Source organism: Microtus pennsylvanicus, chromosome 11, assembly GCF_037038515.1.
Source record: "Microtus pennsylvanicus isolate mMicPen1 chromosome 11, mMicPen1.hap1, whole genome shotgun sequence".
NCBI classification, from domain to species: Eukaryota; Metazoa; Chordata; class Mammalia; order Rodentia; family Cricetidae; genus Microtus; species Microtus pennsylvanicus.
Window position 1 is genome coordinate 103,152,673 of NC_134589.1, and position 24,628 is coordinate 103,177,300.

Consider the following 24,628-nt stretch of genomic DNA (forward strand, 5'->3'; position numbering starts at 1 on the left):
GAAGATTCTCTGTGCATTGGTGTATTAATCTTCATCACAAATCTTGTGGGGGTTTGAAAGAAAATGACCCCCAAAGGGAGTGGCATTGTTAGGAGCTAGCTGTGGCCTTGTTAGAGGAAGTGTCACTGTTGGGTGGGCTTTGAGGTCTCCTTTCTCAAGCTTCACTCAGTGGGACAGTCAGTTGACTTCCTGCTGCCTTCTGGTCAAAGTGCAGCACTCTCAGCTCCAGCACCACGTCTGCCTGCACGCAGCCATGCTCCCTGTCATGATGATAATGGGCGGAACCTCTGAAACTGTAAACTAGTCACCTTAATTAAATGTTTTATTTAAGAGTTTTTGTGGTCATGGTATCTCTTCATAGGAATAGAAACCCTAACTAAGATACTTCTAGAGGCAGATGATGTCACAAACTCATCTTATACATGAGAACCTGGAGCACAGAGAGATTAAGTTACTTGCTCAAGCTTGCATGGCTTCTAATAAAACAGATGATAGTGGTATAACGATCAGCTCTCTGGGAGTGAGGGTAGGGACAAATCATTGGTCTCAATCCTTGAACTTCTCAATGGCTTTAGGTCTAGTTTCTTTTTTAATTAATTTATTTTATTTTATGTACATTGATGTTGGGTCCCCTGGAACTAAAATTATAGACAGTTGTGAGTTGTCGTGTGGGTGCTGGGAATTGAATCCAGATCCCCTGGAAGAGCAGTCAGGGCTCTTAACCACTGAACCAGATCTAGTTTCTATTACCAACTGTGTGACCTAGATTCATCCCCAGTTCCTCTCTCTGACCAGAAGTCCCACCTCTTCTCTCCTGTCTAGCTATTGGCTGTTCAGCTCTTTATTAAACCAATCACAGAGATACATCTTCACAGTATAAACAAATTTTCTGCAACAGGGGATTGTGGGATGGATTTGGGTGGGGCAAAGAGAGAAATATGTTTTACCTAACAAGCCCTTGGTGTTCCAGCTTCATGGTCAAGCAAGGGTCAGGTAACTCCAGGTTACCATAACCTGTTTCAGGCCTGGAGCTGTGATCCAGGTAGGATGACTGCCTAAGCCTGCACAAGACTGAAGGGTTAATCCCTTTTGTGGTCAATTCCTGAGCCACAAAAGTAGTCCAGGAGCTGAGTGCACTGGTGCACACCTGTTGTTTCAGCACTTGGGAGGCAGAGGCAAGAGGACAGTGTGAGCTGGAGGCCAGCCTGGTAACTTAGTAAGACCCTCTTTTCCACCCATAAACCATCTCTCCAGTCTTTGAACCAGGATCCTGAACATGCTAGGTAAGTGCTCTACCACTGCACTGTGTCCCACACCCAGTTGATTTTGTTGTTAAGCCGGTCTTGTTATATCACAAAGGGAGGAAAGAAATGGGGAGATAATTACCCTACAAAAATTCTCACAGACGGGCTGGAGAGATGGCTCAGCGGTTAAGAACACTGACTGTTCTTCCAAAGGTCCTGAGTTCAATTCCCAGCAACCACATGGTGGCTCACAACCATCTGTAATGAGATCTGGTGCCCTCTTCTGGGGTGCAGGTATGCACACAGGCAGAACACTGTATACATAATTAATAAATAAATCTTTAAAAAAAATTCTCACAGACGAGCAACAGATGGAAGACTCCACAGTGTTCATAAAACTCAAAACAAAATCAGAAGCAGCTCAGATCTTATAGCAGTAGAAAGCACAAATTGATTATAGCCTGGTTATATGGTAAAATAATATACACCCATGTGTACACACCAGCTTCAGGCATGCACATACATGGTACACAGTGACATGTCTGGTGCAGAAACACGAGGACCTCAGGTTAATCTCCAGAATTGACATAAAACAGGGGGTGCGTGGTGGTGGTGGTGCTGGTGCTGGTTGTACTGGTGGTGGTATGTCTATAATTCTAGCCCTGGGAGGTCGAGACAAGAGGAGACTTACCAGTCATCCAGCTTAATTTAATCAGTAAGCTCCAGGTCAACGCGAGAGCCTGTTTCAGAATATAAGGTGGTTGGTATATGAGGAAGAATACCCAAGGTTCCCCCTGGACTTCACATGCATACACAGATTCAAATTCACAAAAACAAAAAAAAAAACATGATAGGTAAAAGACTTGTATAAAGATGGAAATTCACAAAAATCAATACAGGCATTTAATAAGGACATCACATAAAATAAAATTTACATAAACAATTAACCAGCTCGCTGTACCACTTAGCTCTAAGGAAATGAAGGAGCCAGGAGGAGACAGGGTGCAATGTTTTAAGCATCACAGAGCAGTTACCCTGGGGCAGGGTGCCAGCCCGCTGTAGCTCTGTGACTCCACCGACTGTATATGCTTTCTGCCTCCTTTGTGTATAGTTTACAAACAGTTTCCTCAACTTTTAACATTTTTGGTAAAATTAGTGTAAAATTTTCTCTTAGCCACTTAAGAATGTACAATTTGGGACTGGAGAGACGGTTCTGTGGTTGAGAGCACTGACTGCTCTTCCAGAGAACTGGGATTCAATTCCCAGCACCCACAGGGCAACTCACACTTGTCTGTAACTCTAGCTCCTGGGCTTCTGACAGCTTCACACAGACATACAAGCAAGTAAAACTCCAATGAACATTTTATATAAAAAAATAGAACATATAGTTTATGGCCAAGGGGCTGTATTTCTCCAACTAAATGGATCAGTTTTCACAAGAGTGTTGGGTCAATGGAATTGTGTAACAGGTCTTTTTCTGTCCTGTCAGACAGCTCCTAAATACTGACATGGAGACTTCTTATTAATTATGAAAGCTCGGCCTATAACTTAGGCTTGTTCCTAGCTAGTTCTTATAACTTAAATTAACCCATTTATATTCTTCTACATTCTATTACATGGCACTACCTCTCTTCCATATTCCACGTCTTGTTTCCTCTTTGGTGAAGAAGGATGCTTAAAAGAAATCCCACACTAGCTCAGAATTGAGAATAATAGAGTTATGTATTTAGGGGTAGACTCACAGATCAGAATCCTCTGCTGGAACGGAGAACAGAAACCGAATCCTGCGCCAGAAAAGAGGCCAGATGCATGCTTTACATCGGCATAAATGGTAGAAGAGGCCACGCCCCAGTGAGTGGCTAACTTAAAGGCTATTGGCTGTATGATTTCCTACAGCATTATGGTCTTAACTGGGTGCATCCAGGGATGGGTTGGGAGTCTCTGGGGGAATAGGGGAGGCATTAAAGCTTGGACTTTTGATGATTAAATAGGAATTGGTTAATCTACAATGTCAACTTGACAGAATCTAGAGTCACCTAGGAGACACACCTCTTGGCATGTCCATAAGGGAGTTTCTGTGGGTGACTGAGATATGAAGACCCATTCTGAATGTAGGCTGGGCTTTTAGCCTTATTGTTTATAAACTGCCCAGTGTTTTATCACAGCGGCTGCAGTGAACTTCCTCTTGCTGCAGGAAGCCACCTTCCCCATCTGTGCCCTTCTGTCTTACCACTGTGACTCTGTGTATGTGTGTGTTCATATATACGCAGGTGTACATGTGTGTATGTACATGTGGAGGCCAGAAGTATCTATTAGTGTGTTTATATGTGTATGTGTGCTTCCACATGTGAGTTAGTGCATGTGGAGGTCAGAGAACATCCACATTAGGAACAGTGTCCACCTCCTTTGAGGCAGGGTCTCTCCTTGGCCTTAAGCTCACCAATTTGACTAGAATGGCTAGTCATCAAGCCCCAGAGATTCTCCTGTCCCCACTTCCACATTCTGGGGTTACAGGTACCTGCTACCAAGCCTGACATTTTACATGTGTACTAGGGATGAAACTCAAGTCCTCACGCTTGTGGGACAAGCATTTTATTAACTGAACCATCTCCCCAGCACCTGATCCTCTTCTCAGAAGCTGTGTCTGTGTTTGTAAGTCTGATATGAGTTCCACAGTCTCTTATTGGATGCTGATCTCAACAAGGGCCACCAGTATTGAGCCATTTACACTCATTGTTTTCAGCATTAGTGGCAATGTTCAGGACCCCAGATATATGGCCAAGCTCAGTACTGGCTTTCAGTGAAGATTTTGTGAGTGGGTGAGTTCTCAGCTTCCTGCTTCTCCAGGTGTCAGACTGTCCCATCTCAAGCTGCTCTGGGGTCAGTGGGTGTGAGCAGCATGGCTCTTTGTGCAGGGGAGGGCATGCCTAGGCTCCAGGAATGGACAGTGCTGCTCCAGTTCTCGGTGGGCTGTAGGACCAGGCATAGAGACCCAGTCTTAGGCAATGACCATTTGTTCTCTCTACAGTTTTGGAGGCCAGAAGTCTTGACAATCACCGCCCTGGTTCACAGTCGATGCCTCTCTTAGCTGAGGCTCCTGGACAAGAAAGAGCCTTTCCTGCCTTCTGCAGCTCTGGGTTTTGCTATTGTGTGAACTTTTCGGGGGGGGGGGCATGACCAAACATTTACCCACCCCAGACAGTGCCCAGCTGACCAAAGAAACTATTTTACTAAGCTATCTTGGTGAATCAACAAACTTATTAGGCCTGTTTTTCAGGAGCAAGGGTGAGGGGTTACTTACCCCTGAAAAGTTTCCCCCTGGCATGGATGACCACTCAACTCAGGGTGGCATAGCTGGGTCTCTTCAGGTAACCTTCCATGTACGCCATGCATTCCAGCACCACCTGAGACCACCAGTATCCAGGCAGATTAGGTACAGCTGGGAGGTGCTGCTGGAGACAGTGGGCAGGATCTCAGGTAGACCTTCCTCCCACCCTATTATGGGGGAATCCCAAAGGGCTCCATTCTGAGGGACATTTACAGGTTGACTCAGTTGCCCTGATTAAAATGGTCATAGTGGATTACTCAGTGGATAAAACGCTTGCTGTGGCCACCAGAGTTCAGATTCCAGCACCCACGTAAAAGCTGGTCATGGAGACAAGCACCTATAACCCCAACCCCAGCGAACAGAACCACACAGATTCCTAGGCTCGCTGGCCGCCATCTCTAGATTCTGTAAGAACTGTCTCAGCAATGGAGGTGGGAAGCAATTGAGCCAAATACCCAACCTTTCTGGGCTCCACATATGTATAAACATGGAGCTCCTCCAAACATGCATACACATGCCTGTGTGTGCACACACACACACACACACACCACACGCATGTGTGCACGCATGCACGTGCACACACACACATACACACAACACACAGATAAAAAGAGAGAAGACAGCAATGGCCATTATACTCAGAATAGCATCTCACAACACTTGCTTTCCTTGGCTTGTGTTATGCCCAAATCTGCAAAGTCCCCCAAAAGTCAACAAGAATATCGAGTCCCTTATGTAAAAGCAAAGAGCCATTATTTTATGCAAGTTTACACACTCTGCATGTCTAGCGTATTAGAATAAACTGAAAGCTCAGTTAGAGTTGGGTTTTTATATTTGGGGGTGAGGGATTTCTGAGGTTCAGGACCCCTGATTGGCTGACATTTGTCTAGGGGTGTCCTGGTGGGTGTGTGCTGGCAGGTGATCCTGTCTTCAGCGATCATTAGGCATTTCCTTTGGATGGTCTGTTCTTGGGTGGTGCTCAGGTAATCTCAGTTTGTGGTTCTTCCTGCAACCAGGTATTGCTTCAGGGTAAACTACTGAGACTCAGGCCTCCTACTTATCTATGGCTGAGTCCTCCACTGGCAGGTGATAATGGTTGGAAAAAGAGAACTTCCTTGGGGCTGGAGAGATGGCTCAGAGGTTAAGAGCACTGACTGCTCTTCCAAAGGTCCTGAGTTCAATTCCCAGCAACCACATGGTGGCTCACAACCATCTGTAATGAGATCTGGTGTTCTCTTCTGGCCTGCAGGCATGGAGACTGAACTCTGTGTACATAATAAAAAAATCTTTAAAAAAAAAAAAGAACTTCCTTTGGGCAATCTGTTCACATTTAGCTCATCATGGCTGGCTCTCACAGCTTGCAGCTCCTTCCCCAAGTCCTCACTTTACCTCTTTAAATCCATCTTTCACCTCTCTCTTGTGTGTCCAATCTCCCTCTTTAAAAAAAGGTCTTTTTAAATTTTATTTTATTTTTTAAAAAGAAAACAAGCTACCTTTTTTCATTTTATATACCAATCCCAGTTCCCACTCCCTCATCTCCTCCCATACCTTCACTCCCCCCATCCACTCTCCAGAGAGGACAAGACACCTTACTCTGAGGAAGGACCAAGGCCCTTCCTATTATACTCAGTGTGTGGGTGCTGGGAACTGGACCCAGGTCCCTTGCAAGAGCATCATGTGCTCTTAAAAGCCGAGACGTCTCTCTAGTCCCCAAAATACATTTTAGTTGAAATAGAATTAAATCACTTTCCCCATCGTTTCCTTCCTCCAGCTCCTCCTACTATCTTCTCTCAAACCCTTTCCATATTCCCCTCATGTCACAGAGATAAGAACAGTCAGTCAGAGAGAAGAAGCCGGTCCAGTTCCGCATGACTCAGTAGTAGGTGTTGGTTCAGACTTCACGAGTCTGACCCCACGTCATTCATAGCACATTACGATTGGGGGAAACTCCCAGGTGATAATTAGCTCAAACCCACGTACACAGTAAAGCTTAAGACATGATCATCAAAACTCTTTGTAAAGTGCATGTGGCACCTTCCTAAATATAAAAACAACTTGCGGTCAGACTCTTGAAGAACTCATAGATTAAGAAAACTGAATTCATATAAAGGGTCTGAGGAGGATCTGATGTGCTCTCAGCCACACAGGTAGTGCAAACATCACCAGGCTAAAGTCACCTCCACTCCCAGCCTCTCTCCCTTTGAAGCGACACCCTTTGTATTTAACATTTCTGGTTCCTCTAGTGCTTGTCTGTGAGCACAAGGACCTCATGCCCCATAAACTGCTACATCTGCTGGTGCAGCAGCTCTGATGAGACTTGCAGGAGGTGGCTGGAGACAGCTGAGGGCTTCAGAGGGGGATCCTCTGGGCGTGGGAGGGGACAGGACATCTGCCATTCTGCAGCTGAGATTACTTTCCTCCATCCCTTTGCCATGCCCAGCCCAAGCCCACCAAATTATTTTACTTGGGATTTGTGTGATACAAATCAATTTTTAAAAATAGCATGACTCTCTACCAAATGTTTCACTTACATATTATACAAGACAGAACTGGGCCTGGCTACTCTCCTCACAGTCTCAGCACTTGAGAGATAGAAGCAGGAGGGTCAGGAGTTCAAGGCCAGCCTCAGCTATAAAAGCCTAGGCTACATGACCCCCCCAAAAAATTGGGGAAAGTATTTTATTACCTATGTCAAAAGTATTTTTCACACAGTGAAGAGGTTTTGAATGATAATAGAAAATGCAGAATGGGACTGAAGTATCTCCAAACCCTGCCAAGAAAACCCAGCTCCCAGGCTTACTCCTGGGGTGTTGATTCATTTACCCACTTAGGTATTTATTTATCTTGATTTTAGAGACAGGATCCATCTGTGTAGTTCTTGCTGTCTTGGAACTCACTATGTAGACCAGACTAGCCTCAAATTCTCAGAGATATGCCTGGGTGGGTATGTGACCACACCTGGCCTGATTCTGGGCCACAAAAATGGAACAAAGACGGGGGAAGCTATCTGGGTGACATCTGCATGCAGTGTTCCAGCGGCAACTGTTCCAGCTTATCTTCTCTAGAATCGTGCCAGCTGTATGAACTTGGTTGACAGAGTGAGAACTAGAATGTGTGCCCTTACAGGCAGTAAGCATTGCACTAGGCGGTGCTGGGACCAGAGACAGGCTGGCAGGACATTGTCAGCTCTGTGTTAGCTTTTGTTGGTGTCAGTGTGAGAGACGAGTAAATTTTGGGAGTAGGGATAGAGGGTGTGGAAGGGAGACAGCATTGGCAGTAAGTCTTGGCAGGTGATGGGCCATGGGAGGGCGGGGGAGGCCATTGACAAAATGCAAAGCTGCATCACCCAAACTACCAGTGTTTAACTGGGTTTCTCTCAAAAGACTTAGCACCTTCGATAGATGTCGAGACCTCCTGGTGTCTCGCTCATGGGATTTGAGATTTTCTACTTGCATTGGAAGCTCTAAGTCTTGTTTTGATGGAATCTAGGAATGTGTGCTCTTCTCTATGTCCACCTGCTTGCTTGCTTTCTTAAAAAGATCACATATTGACTGAGGTGTGCCATGCAGGAAACAGAAGTCAAGTCCCTTTAAGGAGGGCACATTCTGTTTGGGGAACACAAAAGCTGGGATACCATGAAAGGAAAGGAACTGAACCAGCCTGGGAGCATAGGGAAGGTTCCAGAAGGAGGCCCTGGACTGTTTTGAAGGCTACACAGGAATTAGTTTGAGAGGCAAAGGTGCTCTGACTTAGGAAAGGTTTGGTCACAGATTGGGAAGATGTGGTCCCACAGCTCACAGGCTAAAGGTGAGACAGAAGAGGACAGGGAATGGAGGAGGGTCTTCTGAGGCAACTGTAGTTATATGGTCTCCAAAGAAAGGAGTGACCCATGCAATTAAAATGTACAACCTTTCAAAGTTATCTAGAAAGGTGCTGGGTGGGTCAGGTAGCCCAATGGGAAATCATTTATCTAGTTTGACCAAGGCCCTGGATTCCATCTCTAATACTATACATGTATACTCACACATTTATTAGTAGTAGTAGTAGTAGTTGTTGTTGTTGTAATAGTAGTAATACTACAAATTTAAAAATTAAATAAAAAGAATTTATTGTAAAAATGAAAATAAAAAACTACAGAGAAGGGGCTGGGAATGGCTTAGTCAGCAGATTGCTTGCCATGTAACCATAAAATCCTGAGTTCAGTCACCAAGCCACTACATGAAAAAGCCAGCATTGCAGGCCTGTAATTCCAGTGCAGGGAAGGTGCAGACAGGGGGGTTTGAGGGTTTACGGGCCAGCCAATCTAACCCAATCAGTGAGTTCCAGGTTCAGTGAGAGACCCTTTCTCAAAACTAATGTAGTCCCTCTTTTCCCAGGTCAGGGAACACCTCAGCCTTCAAAAGTGTCATGCTCTCCTGACTGAATCACCTCTCTCATAAGACAAACAAATTTCAATGACTGTTTAATCTTAACACAAGTTGTGGAGGGCACATTTGAAGCATAGAGCTGCTAATGAGGATTGCCAGATGGGGAGGGGGAGGGGGTTCTGTGATTAAGAGCACTGACTGCTCTTCCAGAGAACCCGGTGACACCCACATGGCAGCTCACAACTATTTGTAACTCCAGTACCAAGGAATCCAATGTCCTCTTTGGGCCTCCGTGTGCACCAGGCACACATATGGTAAATAGACATACAAGCAGGCATGATGCAAACATGCATACATGTAAAATAAAAGGTAAATTAAAGTTCATATACACCACATACACACAAAAGAATCAAAACTCAGTCTAGAATATTCTTGAACAAAAAAGTAAGTTGTTCTCAAGGGGTTCTGAAGTTCTTTTTGGGAATAAGTGTCTCATCCAGGAAAGATCTGGTTACAACCCAGGATACATCAATGGAGATAACTGATAGCCAGGCCTTCCAGGATGTTCCAGGGGCTTCTCTTTGCTCTCTGTACCTTGCTCCCCAGCATGATGGGAGCCAGGGCTCTCTGGAGACTTGTGGGCTCATCCGCACTCCAGGGATAACACTGATGCTTACACTCTAGTGTGCTAGCTAGTTTTTATATCAACTTGACACAAGTTAGAGTTATCTACAAAAGGAACCTCAACTGAGGAAATGTCTCCATCTGAGTGACCTATGGGCAAGTCTGTGGGGGCATCTTCCTGTTTGATGATTGATGTGGGAGGCCCGGATTGTTTCTACATGTCCTGGTTATTGAACCCAGGTTGTCAGGTTTGGCTGAAGGAATGCTCAGAGGGTTGTCTCCTAGGTAATTCTAGATTGACAGTATTAACTATCAGGACCCTAAATGACATCCTATTATCTCACATATCAAAGGTCTCACATGCTCAGTGCATTTCTTCAAGCCAAACAGCTCTGCTGTATGAATGTGGGCATGTGTTTAGTCTCGCTCGATGTTAGTTAGGATATCTATTGCTGTGATAAACCCTGTGATCAAAAGCAGCTTGGAGGGGAAAGGGTTTGTTTCACCTCACAGGTTTTTTTTACATTTTTTCAGGTGGTGCTATCTACATGATGAGTTTTATGGCCTGAAAGGTACTTCCATCATGGAGTCAGTTGTGCTAAGGTCTAGGGAACTACTAAGGTTACAAACCAACAGGCAGTAGGCAGTCTGTGTCCTTCTGGCAAGCCCTGGCTCATTCAAGGTAGCCTGCTAGAATGTTCTAAGCCAAGTCTTGAAAAATTCCTGGCCTGCCTCTGGCATCAAGAGGTGTAGACTAAAGCCTGGGATCCCTACCCTGGTCCTGGGATCTTGGATGCTAGGAGTGGGGTGAAAAACACAGACATTTGTGATCAGTCACTGGTGGGTATAATCGTTACACGTGTTAAAGACCTTAGCAGGAAGAAGCTCAGAGGCCTCACGGTAGTGAGAGATAAATACACCATACAAAAACAAGGGGCTGGGGGTCACGCTTCTGGCCAAACACGGTGGCACTGTTGTGGAAGGTTCTACGATTTCAAGGATGTGGGGTCTGGCTAGCTGTGGGGGCAGAGGGTTCTATATGCCAGGTTCCTATCCAAGTGCTCTGTTTCCTGGCCTGGACTGTATAAAAGGAGCTTCCAGACTCATGTGGCTACAGACCCATCTGGTCCCCTGCCTTCCTTCCAATGGTAGACTGTAGCCCCCAGAACTATTGTCCTAAATAACCATCCCCTCCCCCTAAGTTAATTCTTGGGAGGTACTTTGTCACAGCAAGGAAAAGAGCGGTGACTACCCAGACTTACCCAGAAACAGGCTCCTTCAACCAAGTTAAGCAGTTGGCATAGCCCGTGGAAGGGGCACCACTCTCACCAGCCTCCTGGGTTCACACCAGGGTGATGCCAAGGTGTGTTTTCTGAAGTAACGTCTCCTGTGGTGCCCCCTCCCCCACAGGATGGATGACATTCAGCTCTGCAAGGACATCATGGACCTGAAGCAGGAGTTGCAGAACTTGGTCGCTATCCCAGGTAATGTGAGTGACTGCACCCTTTCTTAGCCACTGCCTAGGGCTCCTCACCTGCCCTCTGTATTCACGGGATTGGGAGGAGTGAGGTTGTTGTCTCTTTTCCTAGTGGCGGCTCCATGATTTAAACACAAGTCTATGTAGGGTATGGTGGCACACACCCATAATTTAAGCACTTGGGAGGCAGGAGGCAGGAAGATGGCCCACTCATTCAAAACCAGCCTGGGCTACTGACTGAGACCACACCTCAAACAAACAAGGTAAGCATTAGTTTATGTCAGACAGGGTCACCTTTGACCTTAAGCAAGCCACTTTTTTCCCCCCAAGACTCAATTTTTCTTTCTCTGAATGTGGAAGAGTCATATACCTAACATCAATCTCCTGAGGGACTAAGAGGAACAGTTCAATGGCAGATTACTTTCCTAGTATGTGCAGGGACCAGGTTCTGAACCTCAGCACTTCAAAAATACGATAAAGCTGCTCAAGTCGAATTATTCCCAAGGTGAATGTATACTTTGGCTCAGACCCATCACTGCCATGTTTCTAATGTGTGGAAACAGGGAGAGTGGAGCGGTCATAAGCTTCATAATGGGGTTAAATCTACATCAGTTGTCAACAATGTTGATTATCTGATCCCTTGTCCTCCCCAAAACACTCTGGGTTAGGTGCCCCATGGGCCTTCTGCTTCTCAAAGGAATAACCATTCAGATGCCTGTTATATTAGTCAGGATTCTCTGGAGGAACAGAGCCCATAGGTTGAATATGTATTTAAAGGGGATTTTTAAATTAGGTTGGCTTACGTGATAGTCTCTGGTCTCTGCACACTGGAGAGGCTGAGAGGCCAGTTGCTGCTCAGTCTTGCCTCAGTGGTCCCAATATGTCCCTGAGGGCCTGGCAGATTACTGTAGAGTCAGTCGTTGTCAAAGAATCTGGTTCTGAGATCTGCAAAGGAATGTAACAGCCACAGCAGCAGGAAGCAGGTAGATGACTTCACAAACACTGATAAATAATAGGCAAAAACCAAAGTTTTCTTTCTCGCAACTTTTATCTGTGCTGTAACGAGAAGGTGCCAATCACATTTGATGTCAGTCTTGCCACTTCCAGTAACCTGATTAAGAGAACCCCTCATGGTTGTTTAGGCAGCTCTCCTTTCAGTTGATTCTAAGACTAACATCACAGCTGTTGACTGGATCATGCATCTGTCTCAGTTCATGTCTCTGACAGCATGTGTAGGAGTTTGGCAGTGCTAAGGGAGGACTATTAATAGACACAGCTTCAGCGTCAAGAACTTGACCTTGGCAAGTGTTTTACTTGATTTATTCTCCTAAAACTTGGAACTAGTTGGCATGGCTGGTGCATATAACAAGCGCTTACTGACTATCTGTACATGTCCCATATTACAGGCAGTCTGGAAGTGATTTAATATATATAAGAGGATATTCAGGGTCATATTTAAATAATAATAATGTCAGGACTTAGAAAAGCTGCTGCATAAGTATCATGAGTATGAGGGCTGCCTATTTCAAACTAACCAAACAAGCAACTTACAAGAGCTCTATGACAATCTATAGCAAAACACTGGATGCTCAAAGTAGTCAAGGAATACACCCAGCTGGGCAGAGAGGGCGAGGAGACCACCCCAGCACAGACAGTGAAGGGGAGACAGAAGCTATGGGCCAGGGAAACCAGTTTAGGGAGGATAAATGGTGGTCCTAGCTGAGGAAATAAAAAGTAGAAGCAAGCATGTAGGAGCATTAAGGACCAGGGTGTGTGGTACAATAGATGAGGTGGACTTCTTATGCAAAGTGAATGGAAATAAGGACATAACCGTTCCGAGGTGTATTTGAGAGAAGGTTTTTGTTGTAGATATGAGGGAGAGAACAGCCAGAGGCATCTGGAAGAGTCCAGGCTGAACATGGTCAGCAGAATAGACCAGGCCATGAGAGGAGGATCTCGAGATGGGGGAAGAGCAAGAGAAGAAGAGAAAAGAGAGGAGAGAGGGGTCAAGAGGACCAAGAAAGCCCACAGGAACTAAAAGAGCCAAGAGAGCAGGCAAAGCCAAAATGACCTAGTTATATAGAAAAGGAGAAACTGGGGGAAGAGAAGCAAAACCCATGGGCTGGAGAGGATTAGGGGAGGGGTGGGGGTGAGAAGTGCTGGGAGGAGCCAGGACTCCATAACCTGTGATGCTGGGGGAACCTGGCAGCCAGCATCTGCTTTAATGCTAAGACACCTCAGTCAGCCATTTGTCCTGAGTGTCTTGGAAACCTACCATTCCAGCCTTTTGTTGATGATAAGAGGTGACAATCTCTTCTGTAACTACTTCCTGCTGAAATTAAGGCATTGTTGTGGGTCCGGGAAGGCTGGAATATGTCAGAGGATGGGAAGGGAGAGAGGAGTGTAGGCTGAGGAATATCTGTTTTGCTTGTTGCTCAGGTTCTGTGAGATCACCGGGGACTAGTGAAGTGCAGGCTGCTTTGGACCTATCTGGACATAGGTGCCAAGGAACCCTGGTGCTGACCCATTACAGGAAGCTTTGGAGCAGTTCCTTGGAAATCTGTTGGGATAGATATAGACTAGGAACTGAAGGGAAAGTTAAGGAGTTTAGGGGAATTTTTTTTTTTCCAAGACAGGGTTTCTCTATGTTCCGGCTGTCCTGGAATTCACTTCACAGACCAGGCTGTCTGCCTCCCAAGTGCTAGGATTAAATATGTGTGCCACCACTCCCCAGCAAGGGAAATTTTTATCTTAGGTGTTCATTTAAAATTTCCAGACCTCTGTTCTTGGTAATTGGAGCTGGGGGAAGTCGAGAGAGAGAGAGAGAGAGAGAGAGAGAGAGAGAGAGAGAGAGAGAGAGAGAGAGAGAGAGAGAGATCCCATCTTCAGGAATAGGCAAGTGGGGAAACCTGAGCTGTTGATTAACAGAGTACTTGTCTGGAGTCTGTTTGACCTGTGACAGGTAGATCCAAGTCTTATGACTTCCTCAAACTTAGAGGAAATTTTTAATTTTACAAAAAGAGGTAACAGTTTTAGCTATGTTAGTATTATTACTGTCAGTAATCTGTTCTGAAATTCACATTGTAGAAAAAGCAGTTGACTCACACTTTTGAGTCATAGAAAAAGCTTGAGAACCCAAAAAATAATTCTGGATTAAAAGCATGAACACTTTTTCCTCTGTCCAGATGGTTGAATACATAGAATAGACAGAGATGTTTTCAACACAATGAGAGCTTTAGTCAGTGCTTTACTAAGGACAGTTCTTATAAGAACTCCATTGGTTATTGTTAAAACTCTGAACTTTTGAAGTCTTAATATAACAACAGCATAATGAGAGAAAAAATCTGAAACATTTCTCATTTTTTACATATCTTAAATCACTTCCTTTACAACTCACATTTACACACCGTAAGATAACCTTCTTCAAGCCAGATGGTGGTGGTGCACAACTTTAGTTCCAGCATTTGGGAGGCAGAAGCAGATGGATCTATGTGAGTTCAAGGCCAACCTGATCTACAAAGCAAGTTCCAAAATAGTCATAGCTACACAGAGAAACCCTGTCTTGAAAAACCAACCAACCGATCAAACAAACAAACAAAATTACTTTCTTAGACCCTCACACACCACTTAAATAAACATCAAAACTTTTCTTTTTCCATTTAATCAATTACCAGGAGACACAAGTGATTGACTACTCAGAGTAGTCATTGCAAAGCAAGTTCCTTTAAATAATAGTAAAGATTATGTTGAAACCTGTTTTGTGAATTTATCTCTTTCAGAGTGAAGTCAGTCACCAAGGGAAGCTGTTTCTGTGTCTGTCTTTCTTAGCAGGAAACCTAGTGGCTCTAGAAAAGTGAGGCCAGATTTTACAAAGGAAATAAACTGACCAGGCAGATGCAGCCATGCAGAGAGGAGCTGGTACTTGCCACTGCCAAACTGACAAAGCTATAGTTAGCCATCAACACCATCAGAGATCTGAAAAGAATGAATTATAGCAGGAGGAAGTATAATCCAAATGGTCTATGTAGCAATTAAAATGAGAGAGTCTTACCCGCTACCTAGACAGTGATCTTGATGCCTTCATTAGGAGGCAGAGGTCTTGGTCTTTGGCTGTCAGTCACACAGGACCACACATCTCCAGCGGCTGCACAGGGCTGTCAGTCACACAGGACCACACATCTCCAGCTGCTGCACAGGGCTGTCAGTCACACAGGACCACACATCTCCAGCGGCTGCACAGGGCTGTCAGTCACACAGGACCACACATCTCCAGCGGCTGCACAGGGCTGTCAGTCACACAGGACCACACATCTCCAGCGGCTGCACAGGGCTGTCAGTCACACAGGACCGCACATCTCCAGCGGCTGCACAGGGCTGTCAGTCACACAGGACCACACATCTCCAGCGGCTGCACAGGGCTGTCAGTCACACAGGACCACACATCTCCAGCGGCTGCACAGGGCTGTCAGTCACACAGGACCGCACATCTCCAGCGGCTGCACAGGGCTGTCAGTCACACAGGACCACACATCTCCAGCGGCTGCACAGGGCTGTCAGTCACACAGGACCACACATCTCCAGCGGCTGCACAGGGCTGTCAGTCACACAGGACCACACATCTCCAGCGGCTGCACAGGGCTGCACAGGACCGCACATCTCCAGCGGCTGCACAGGGCTGTCAGTCACACAGGACCACACATCTCCAGCGGCTGCACAGGGCTGTCAGTCACACAGGACCGCACATCTCCAGCGGCTGCACAGGGCTGTCAGTCACACAGGACCACACATCTCCAGCGGCTGCACAGGGCTGTCAGTCACACAGGACCGCACATCTCCAGCGGCTGCACAGGGCTGTCAGTCACACAGGACCACACATCTCCAGCGGCTGCACAGGGCTGTCAGTCACACAGGACCACACATCTCCAGCGGCTGCACAGGGCTGTCAGTCACACAGGACCACACATCTCCAGCGGCTGCACAGGGCTGTCAGTCACACAGGACCACACATCTCCAGCGGCTGCACAGGGCTGTCAGTCACACAGGACCACACATCTCCAGCTGCTGCACAGGGCTGTCAGTCACACAGGACCACACATCTCCAGCGGCTGCACAGGGCTGTCAGTCACACAGGACCACACATCTCCAGCGGCTGCACAGGGCTGTCAGTCACACAGGACCACACATCTCCAGCTGCTGCACAGGGCTACACAGGACCACATCACATCTCCAGTGGCTGCATAGGCAGCCTCAGCCTTTGGCTGCCAGACCCAGAAGGTCTGAGGAATTTTCCTGTAGAGGAGAATTTGATGAGGTAGAGTCGGGCAGTCAATCTAGAAGTGTCTACAGTTTGGGCAGGGCTCTGGCAGAGGGTAAGGCATGTGGCTGTTCTTTGCCCAGTGGTTAGCGTTACCACAGTCAGGTGGAGTCATCTGTGTCCCATATTCTTTGGAAACCCTGCTGATAGGAGCTGGCATTTTTTTTTTCTACCATGGGAAGCTTTTTCCATTAAACACTAAACACCAAATTCAGCGGATCTGAGAAAAGTTTGAGGACCATTATCTATTAAGTTAAACAAACCTTTACTTGTTTTTAGTTACTTGCTTTAGGCTTAATCTTGAAAATATATACAGGAAGCTAAATAAAACTTGTGACTGTAAATGAATTACATTTGTACTTAGCATGACTATAAGCATAGTTCTGGGCACATTAAAGAATTTGACCATTTAAAAGGTGACTGACCATTAACATGCATGTCTGGCCTCCACAGATACCTTCGGGCGCATGGTGCACACACATATCCTCAGGAACACACACATACACATTTAAAAAAAAAACCACAAACAAAACCAGGCATGGTGGCACATGCCTTTAATTCCAGCACTCGGGAGGCAGAGGCAGGTAGATCTCTGTGGGTTTGAGGCCATCCTCATCTACTAGTGAGTTCCAGGACAACCAGGACCTTGTCTCTAAAACCAACAGCACCCCTATAGACAGAGACTATGCATTCATTTCTCAGCCGCCCAGACCTAAATAATAATGCAGAAACCATATTAATTGTATCATTGCTTGTCCTATTAGCTCTGGCTTTTATTGGCTAGCTCTTACATCTTAAATTAATCCATTCCTATTATTTTGCATTTTACCACAAGGCTCGTGGTTTACTGGTAAGGTTCCAGGGCAGACATCTTTCTCCTTCAGCAGCTACATGGCATCTCTCTGACTCTGCTTTCTTTTCTCCTCTATCTCTGCTTGGAATTCCCACCTTGATCTATTCTGCACTGCCATAGGCCCAGAACAGCTTCTTTATTAACCAATGGTAATAAAACATATTCACAGCATACAGAGGGGAATCTCACATCACACCCCCTCGCCCCAAAAGCAAACAAACCAAAAATGTTAGACAGAACCTGGGGAACAAGGCCCGTCCTAGTTCGGATTCCTGCTCTGTGATGAAACACCGTGAGCAAAGATGCTGGGGGGTGGGGGATGAAACACCATGAGCAAAGATGCTGGGGAGGGGGGATGAAACACGGTGAGCAAAGATGCTGGGGGGGGGGATGAAACACCATGAGCAAAGATGCTGGGGGGGGATGAAACACCATGAGCAAAGATGCTGGGGGGGGATGAAACACCATGAGCAAAGATGCTGGGGGGTGGGGGGATGAAACACCATGAGCAAAAATGCTGGGGGGGGGAATAAAACACCATGAGCAAAGATGCTGGGGAGGGGGGATGAAACACCATGAGCAAAGATGCTGGGGGGGGGATGAAACACCATGAGCAAAGATGCTGGGGGGGGATGAAACACCATGAGCAAAGATGCTGGGGGGGGATGAAACACGGTGAGCAAAGATGCTGGGGGGGGATGAAACACGGTGAGCAAAGATGCTGGGGGGGGATGAAACACGGTGAGCAAAGATGCTGGTGGGGGGGATGAAACATCATGAGCAAAGATGCTGGGGGGGGATGAAACACCATGAGCAAAGATGCTGGGGAGGGGGGATGAAACACCATGAGCAAAGATGCTGGGGGGTGGGGGATGAAACACCATGAGCAAAGATGCTGGGGAGGGGGGATGAAACACGGTGAGCAAAGATGCTGGGGGGGGGGATGAAACACCATGAGCAAAGATGCTGGGGAGGGGGGATGAAACACCATGAGCAAAGATGCTGGGGGGGGATGAAACACCATGAGCAAAGATGCTGGGGGGGGGGGATGAAACACCATGAGCAAAGATGCTGGGGGGGGATGAAACACGGTGAGCAAAGATGCTGGGGGGGGGATGAAACACCATGAGCAAAGATGCTGGGGGGGGGATGAAACACCATGAGCAAAGATGCTGGGGAGGGGGGATGAAACACCATGAGCAAAGATGCTGGTGGGGGATGAAACACCATGAGCAAAGATGCTGGGGAGGGGGGATGAAACACCATGAGCAAAGATGCTGGTGGGGGATGAAACACCATGAGCAAAGATGGTGGGGGGGGGGATGAAACACGGTGAGCAAAGGTGGTGGGGGGATGAAACACCATGAGCAAAGATGCTGGGGGGGGAATAAAACACCATGAGCAAAGATGCTGGGGGGGGGGATGAAACACCATGAGCAAAGATGCTGGGGGGGGATGAAACACCATGAGCAAAGATGCTGGGGGGGATGAAACACCATGAGCAAAGATGCTGGGGGGGGGATGAAACACGGTGAGCAAAGATGCTGGGGGGGGGATGAAACATCATGAGCAAAGATGCTGGGGGGGGATGAAACACCATGAGCAAAGATGCTGGTGGGGGGGATGAAACATCATGAGCAAAGATGCTGGGGGGGGATGAAACACGGTGAGCAAAGATGCTGGGGGGGGGATGAAACACGGTGAGCAAAGATGCTGGGGGGGGGATGAAACACCATGAGCAAAGATGCTGGTGGGGGGATGAAACACGGTGAGCAAAGATGCTGGGGGGGATGAAACATCATGAGCAAAGATGCTGGTGGGGGGATGAAACACGGTGAGCAAAGATGCTGGTGGGGGGATGAAACACGGTGAGCAAAGATGCTGGGGGGGGGATGAAACACCATGAGCAAAGATGCTGGGGGGGATGAAACACCATGAGCAAAGATGCTGGGGGGGGGATGAAACACCATGAGCAAAGATGCTGGGGGGGGGATGAAACACCATGAGCAAAGATGCTGGTGGGGGGATGAAACACGGTGAGCAAAGATGCTGGGGGGGGGATGAAACACCATGAGCAAAGATGCTGGGGGGGGGGGATGAAACACCATGAGCAAAGATGCTGGGGGGGGATGAAACACGGTGAGCAAAGATGCTGGTGGGGGGATGAAACACCATGAGCAAAGATGCTGGTGGGGGGATGAAACACGGTGAGCAAAGATGCTGGGGGGGGGATGAAACACCATGAGCAAAGATGCTGGGGGGGGGATGAAACACCATGAGCAAAGATGCTGGGGGGGGATGAAACACGGTGAGCAAAGATGCTGGTGGGGGGATGAAACACCATGAGCAAAGATGCTGGGGGGGGATGAAACACGGTGAGCAAAGATGCTGGGGGGGATGAAACATCATGAGCAAAGATGCTGGGGAGGGGGGATGAAACACCATGAGCAAAGATGCTGGGGGGGGGATGAAACACGGTGAGCAAAGATGCTGGGGGGGGATGAAACACCATGAGCAAAGATGCTGGGGGTGGGGGGAAGAGTTTGCTTAGCTTATACTTCTATATCATTGTTCATCACCAAAAGAAATCAGAACAGGAACTCAAACAGGGCACGAACCTGGAGGCAGGAGCTGATGCAGAAGCCATGGAGGAATTCTGCTTACTGGCTGGATCTTCATGGCTTTGCTCAGCCTGCTTTCTTAGAGAACCCATACCATCAGCCCAGGGGTCGCACCGCCCACCATGATCTTGACCTTTTCCCATCAATTACTAATTAAGTAGGCATTTTCTTAACTGAGGTTCTCTTCTCGGTCAATTTGACATAAAACTCTCCAGCACAACCCCCATTGTTGAACACTAGCTTCCACGTGCATGCACACACGAGTGAGCACACAGACTACAATAAACAAACACACGAGTGGTCATATAGCCTCTTCAAGTTCATCAGTGAACAAAGCAGCAGAGTCCCAGGTCCGATCCTATCCCTGCAGACTCAGGGCTTTCACTGTTCACACTCACTGCCTGTTTGGTTGTGTCTTGAGACAGGGTCTCACATGTTGTCCCAGGCTAACTTCAAACTCAGAATTCTCTTGCTTCAGCCTCGAATGCTGGGATTGCAAGCAAGCACCATCATAGCTGCCCCACTGTTTTCTTCCTCCCAGAAAAAGAAAAGACCAAGCTGCAGAAGCAGAGAGAGGATGAGCTAATCCAGAAGATTCACAGACTGGTACAGAAGAGAGACTTCCTGGTGGATGATGCTGAGGTGGAACGGTTAAGGTGGGTCCTAGGCCCTCAGATCCCAAGCCTTTGCTCCCTGCACCACCCAGCAAACCCATTGTCTGCTCCTGGGACCTATGGCCTTACCTAACAGGCTTGGCCTCTGCCATTGCTCCCCAGACACCAAACCTTTCTGACCTCAGAACCTATTTCCTATTCAAGAGAAACACCATTTCATCCCTCAAAGTCTAGGCAGGGAGAAATTCCGTCATGCGTTAGAGGACAAAGTGCCCTACACATCGTCTGGTTACATCTAAACTTCTGTCAAAGTGGACAAACACCTGCCCCCAGGACAGCTTCTCCCAAGTTCCCAGCTTTGTGCTTTGCTTTCCCTTTTTCCCCCTCATGCTGCTTCCTGTCCTGTACCTGCCAATCTCGGCTTGTAGCCCCCCTGGCTCTAGAGCTGTGCAACCAGGATGCTAGGTCTGGGTGCAGCTGTGTGTCTTGGGTATTTTTGTCCCAGAACAAAGCCTTCGGAGTCTCTCTCCATGTAGGGGGCTACTTCATCATGTGTCCTCTGAGAACTTTCCCAGAGTCATCTGAGCTACACAAAACCCATTTTATTCTTGGTAGCCTTGAAGACGAAGGTAACTTTCTCTCTGAGACAGGCCTAGACCCTTGTGGGAGTCAGAGTGTCTGGGGTAGCTTGAAGGCACAGGGATGCTTCCCAGTTCACTGAACTCCAGCAAGGAACGTGTTCTTCTTTCTGTCTTGAGGTCTCACTCTAGCTCTGGGTCAGCATCTATATAATTAGAGATAGGGTTCACCTAACACAGAGTCACACGCCATATGTACATGTTACACGCCACTCCCCAAGCTCATGCTTGGCCTCTTTCTGGCCACCATTGGCATTTTCCATGCTGACTTTATTTTCCTCTTCTCTTTTCCTTGTCCATCTTCCCAGGGAACAGGAAGAAGACAAGGAAATGGCTGATTTCCTGAGGATCAAGTTAAAACCTCAAGACAAAGTAACCAAATCTTCAGCTAGTGAGTGCCTGCATGGTCCCCCTTTCCTATGACAGAGATTTTAAACAAGTGAGGGTAGGGGCATAAGACACACTTTATAAGATACACATCTTAAGCATGGGATGGAAGCAGGTAGGGCCAGGCTAATGGGGGGGGGTCTGCAGCTCATGCAGTCTCCAAGGTCCGTGCCCTGACGTGCTCCATGCTTGGTCTAAGGATTTGCTACAATTGTCTTTGTCGTTTTGGTTCCATGAGCCTGATGCTGTCATTATCCCCAAGTGTAAGCAGCTGGTCCTGCAACGGCTGTCCTTCCATAGTTCCAATCTGATGTGTTTCATTAAGAATAAGATGGCAACTATGGCCTTCAGGTGTTCCAGCTGCTATTAGGGCTGGAATCTGGAAAAGCCAGAGACACAATTCTCAGAATAATTATTAGCTTTATGAGATACCCTAAGCAGAAAGAGTTTTTAATGAGACAAGTTTGGAAATACCTCCTGTCCACCAGATGTTAAAGTGATCATGGCTCCTGGTGTCAATATCTTTTCTTTTTTGATGTAATGTTTGGCAGATATTTCTAACTGCTACATTAATAAGGTCTCTTTCAGTTGTAAGAAGTGGATATTCTGCCAGGAGATGGTGGTGCACGCCTTTAATCCCAGCACTTGGGAGGCAGAGGCAGGTGGATCTCTGTGAGTCTGAGGCCATCTTGATCTATAGAACTAGTTCCAGGACAGCCAGAGCTGTTATACAGTGAAACCCTGTCTTAAAAAGCCAAAAAGCAAAAATAAAAACACAAAGAAGTGGATATCCTTGGATATTGGTGATGCACATCTTTAATCCCAGCACTCAGAAAGCAAGGACAAGGGGATCCATGTTAGTTCAAAGCCAGCCTGCTCTACGTACATTAAGAGCTCCAGACCAGCTAGGGTTACATGTGTGATCCTATCACATTAAGAGTTCCAGACCAGCTAGGGTTCCATGTGTGATCCTATCACATTAAGAGTTCCAGACCAGCTAGGGTTCCATGTGTGATCCTATCACATTAAGAGTTCCAGACCAGCTAGGGTTCCATATGTGATCCTATCACATTAAGAGTTCCAGACCAGCTAGGGTTCCATATGTGATCCTATCACATTAAGAGTTCCAGACCAGCTAAGGTTCCATATGTGATCCTATCACATTAAGAGTTCCAGACCAGCTAGGGTTACATGTGTTGAAAGCATGCTTCACAAAATGGAAGGCAGTCCTGAGGAAATTACTCAGGATACAGAACAAAGAGGAAAGTACAATAGCTTCTACAAAGAGAGAGGACAGAATAACAAAATTAATTTACATCTAATGGGCATTCTGAGGGGATAAAATGGAGGATGACCAGGAGAGCATTCTGAAAAGATATCTTGAGCATTTTCCTAAACTGAAAGATGTGAACCCTTGAGTTAAAGTGCATTGAACAGAATTTCCCATTTACCCTGCACTAGGCCTGGAAACTAACATGAGAGGGACTGACTAGAAGGTAGACTCACTTGGAACCCGAGGAATGAGTGACAAGAAAGCCCATGAATGTTGAACATAGAATGCATAGCCATTCTCCATACTAAGGCCTGGTCATGGGTTGGGTTTGGGTTGGACTGCCAGTGATCAGGGGTTTCTTCTCCTTACCTTTCTCTCTTTCCCTCTGCTTTTCCATTCCTTCAGGCTCCCGGGCAGAGAAGAAGGCAGATCCCCCACCTAGCAAGCCAACAGTGGCCAAGACAGGCCTGGCACTCATCAAGGATTGCTGTGGGGCCACCCAGTGTAGCATCATGTAACTCCTACGTGGGGTGCCCCAGAACCATGGGGACCATCCCTTCCACCCTCTTGTCCTCAAAGCCCCCATTTTACAGGGGTCTAAGAGATTTCCAAGGCAGAAGGGGTTGAAGGCAAGCCCATGACTGCTATCACGGGCCATGGGCATGGCAGGTGGGCCCAGCCACCGCTGTGCAGAGTGTAGCAATAGAGAACCCCTCACTGTCGCATGGCCCTCCCAGAGCATGCCCAACCCAGGAGTCTGTCTCGCCAGTTATCCAACCACCCTTAAAACAGTAAACCCTCATTAACCTACCACTTGAACAAACTGGGAAAGGGGCATGACCCCCGGGTGTGGATAGCTGTGAACTTCAATAATCTAGCACCATGTTGGACCCATTACCTATCCACCCTCCCAGCTTTGCTGTCAGATAGAAGTCCTGTTCCCTGTTTGTCCTCTCCCAGTGACTGTAGCCTGGAGGGTTCCACATAGTCCACCCATCTCTTAGGCTCCACTGTAATCATTTTCCTAGAGACACTGGCCTGTCTGTGAAGGCTGAGCTTGTGTATGGTGTTGGGTTTATGCCTCCTGCTCCCTCCCATTCTGTATCTGGGCATAGTTCATATCAGGTGTGTATCTGCCAGGCTCCAGGCTCTTTCTCAATTTGTCATGTCCAACCCACAGTGGAATGGGGTGAGAAGGAGTGAGTGATCAAGAGCAGATCCGGTGGACCAGTTTGCAGAGAGCTGCAGGTGCCACTGTCGAGTGGTCAAGAAAGGGATCCAGAACAGATGCCAACCAGCATCCTCTTCACCCACTGAGGGCTGCTGCAGGGAGTACCAGTGAGAGGTCACCCGCTGGCCCAACATCTCAGTGAAGAACAACTGACAGGCAGCAGGAGAGGAAATGTGATCCAACTGTGTCCCAGCCATCTGGTGGCGTGTTTGAGCCAGTCCCACAATTCCTCCTGTGTAACTTGATGTACATTTGCCATGGCCAGCCTGGCACAGCCTGTGTGACCTCTCTGTGTGTATATGTGTGTTGTGATTGGCCTAAGTAGTTAGCACCAGTCAAAGTTTGCTGATGTGCAAACTATCCATCAGAGAAAATAAAAATGAAAAACACACAGAGCATTTCTAAATTTCTTCCCTCTTTCTTGATTATGGGCATAACTGTGTGCACAGGAAGTTATTTTAAAGTACAGGAAGTATATAAAAAATTAAACATACACAACTTTCCCAGTGACCGCTGATATTTTGGCATATTTCCTTGACGTCTTCTCATATATTTCTTGGTCATGTTGACATCATATTGAAACATTTTATGCCCAGCTTTCTTTTCAGTTAATATTATACCACATAGGTTCCTCCTACATCATTAAAAGTTCTCTGT

At 47.0% G+C, this 24,628-nt stretch overlaps 1 protein-coding gene across 5 annotated transcripts in view; it reads left to right on the forward strand.

Annotated features, from left to right (window-relative positions):
* Bmerb1 (bMERB domain containing 1) overlaps window positions 1-24,377 on the forward strand; it is a 73,106-nt gene extending 48,729 nt beyond the window's left edge. For 3 of the 5 annotated variants that reach the window (XM_075942094.1, XM_075942090.1, XM_075942092.1), the window contains 4 exons: window positions 10,974-11,047; window positions 20,370-20,484; window positions 21,389-21,452; window positions 23,146-24,377. In XM_075942094.1, coding sequence (XP_075798209.1) covers window positions 10,974-11,047; window positions 20,370-20,484; window positions 21,389-21,452; window positions 23,146-23,367 — 475 coding nt within the window. In that variant the 3' untranslated portion in view covers window positions 23,368-24,377. Of the gene's footprint in view, window positions 1-10,973; window positions 11,048-20,369; window positions 20,485-21,388; window positions 21,472-23,145 lie in introns of all 5 variants that reach the window. The other 2 variants (XM_075942091.1, XM_075942093.1) reach the window with 1 other exon arrangement.
* The last annotated feature ends 251 nt before the right edge of the window (window positions 24,378-24,628 follow it).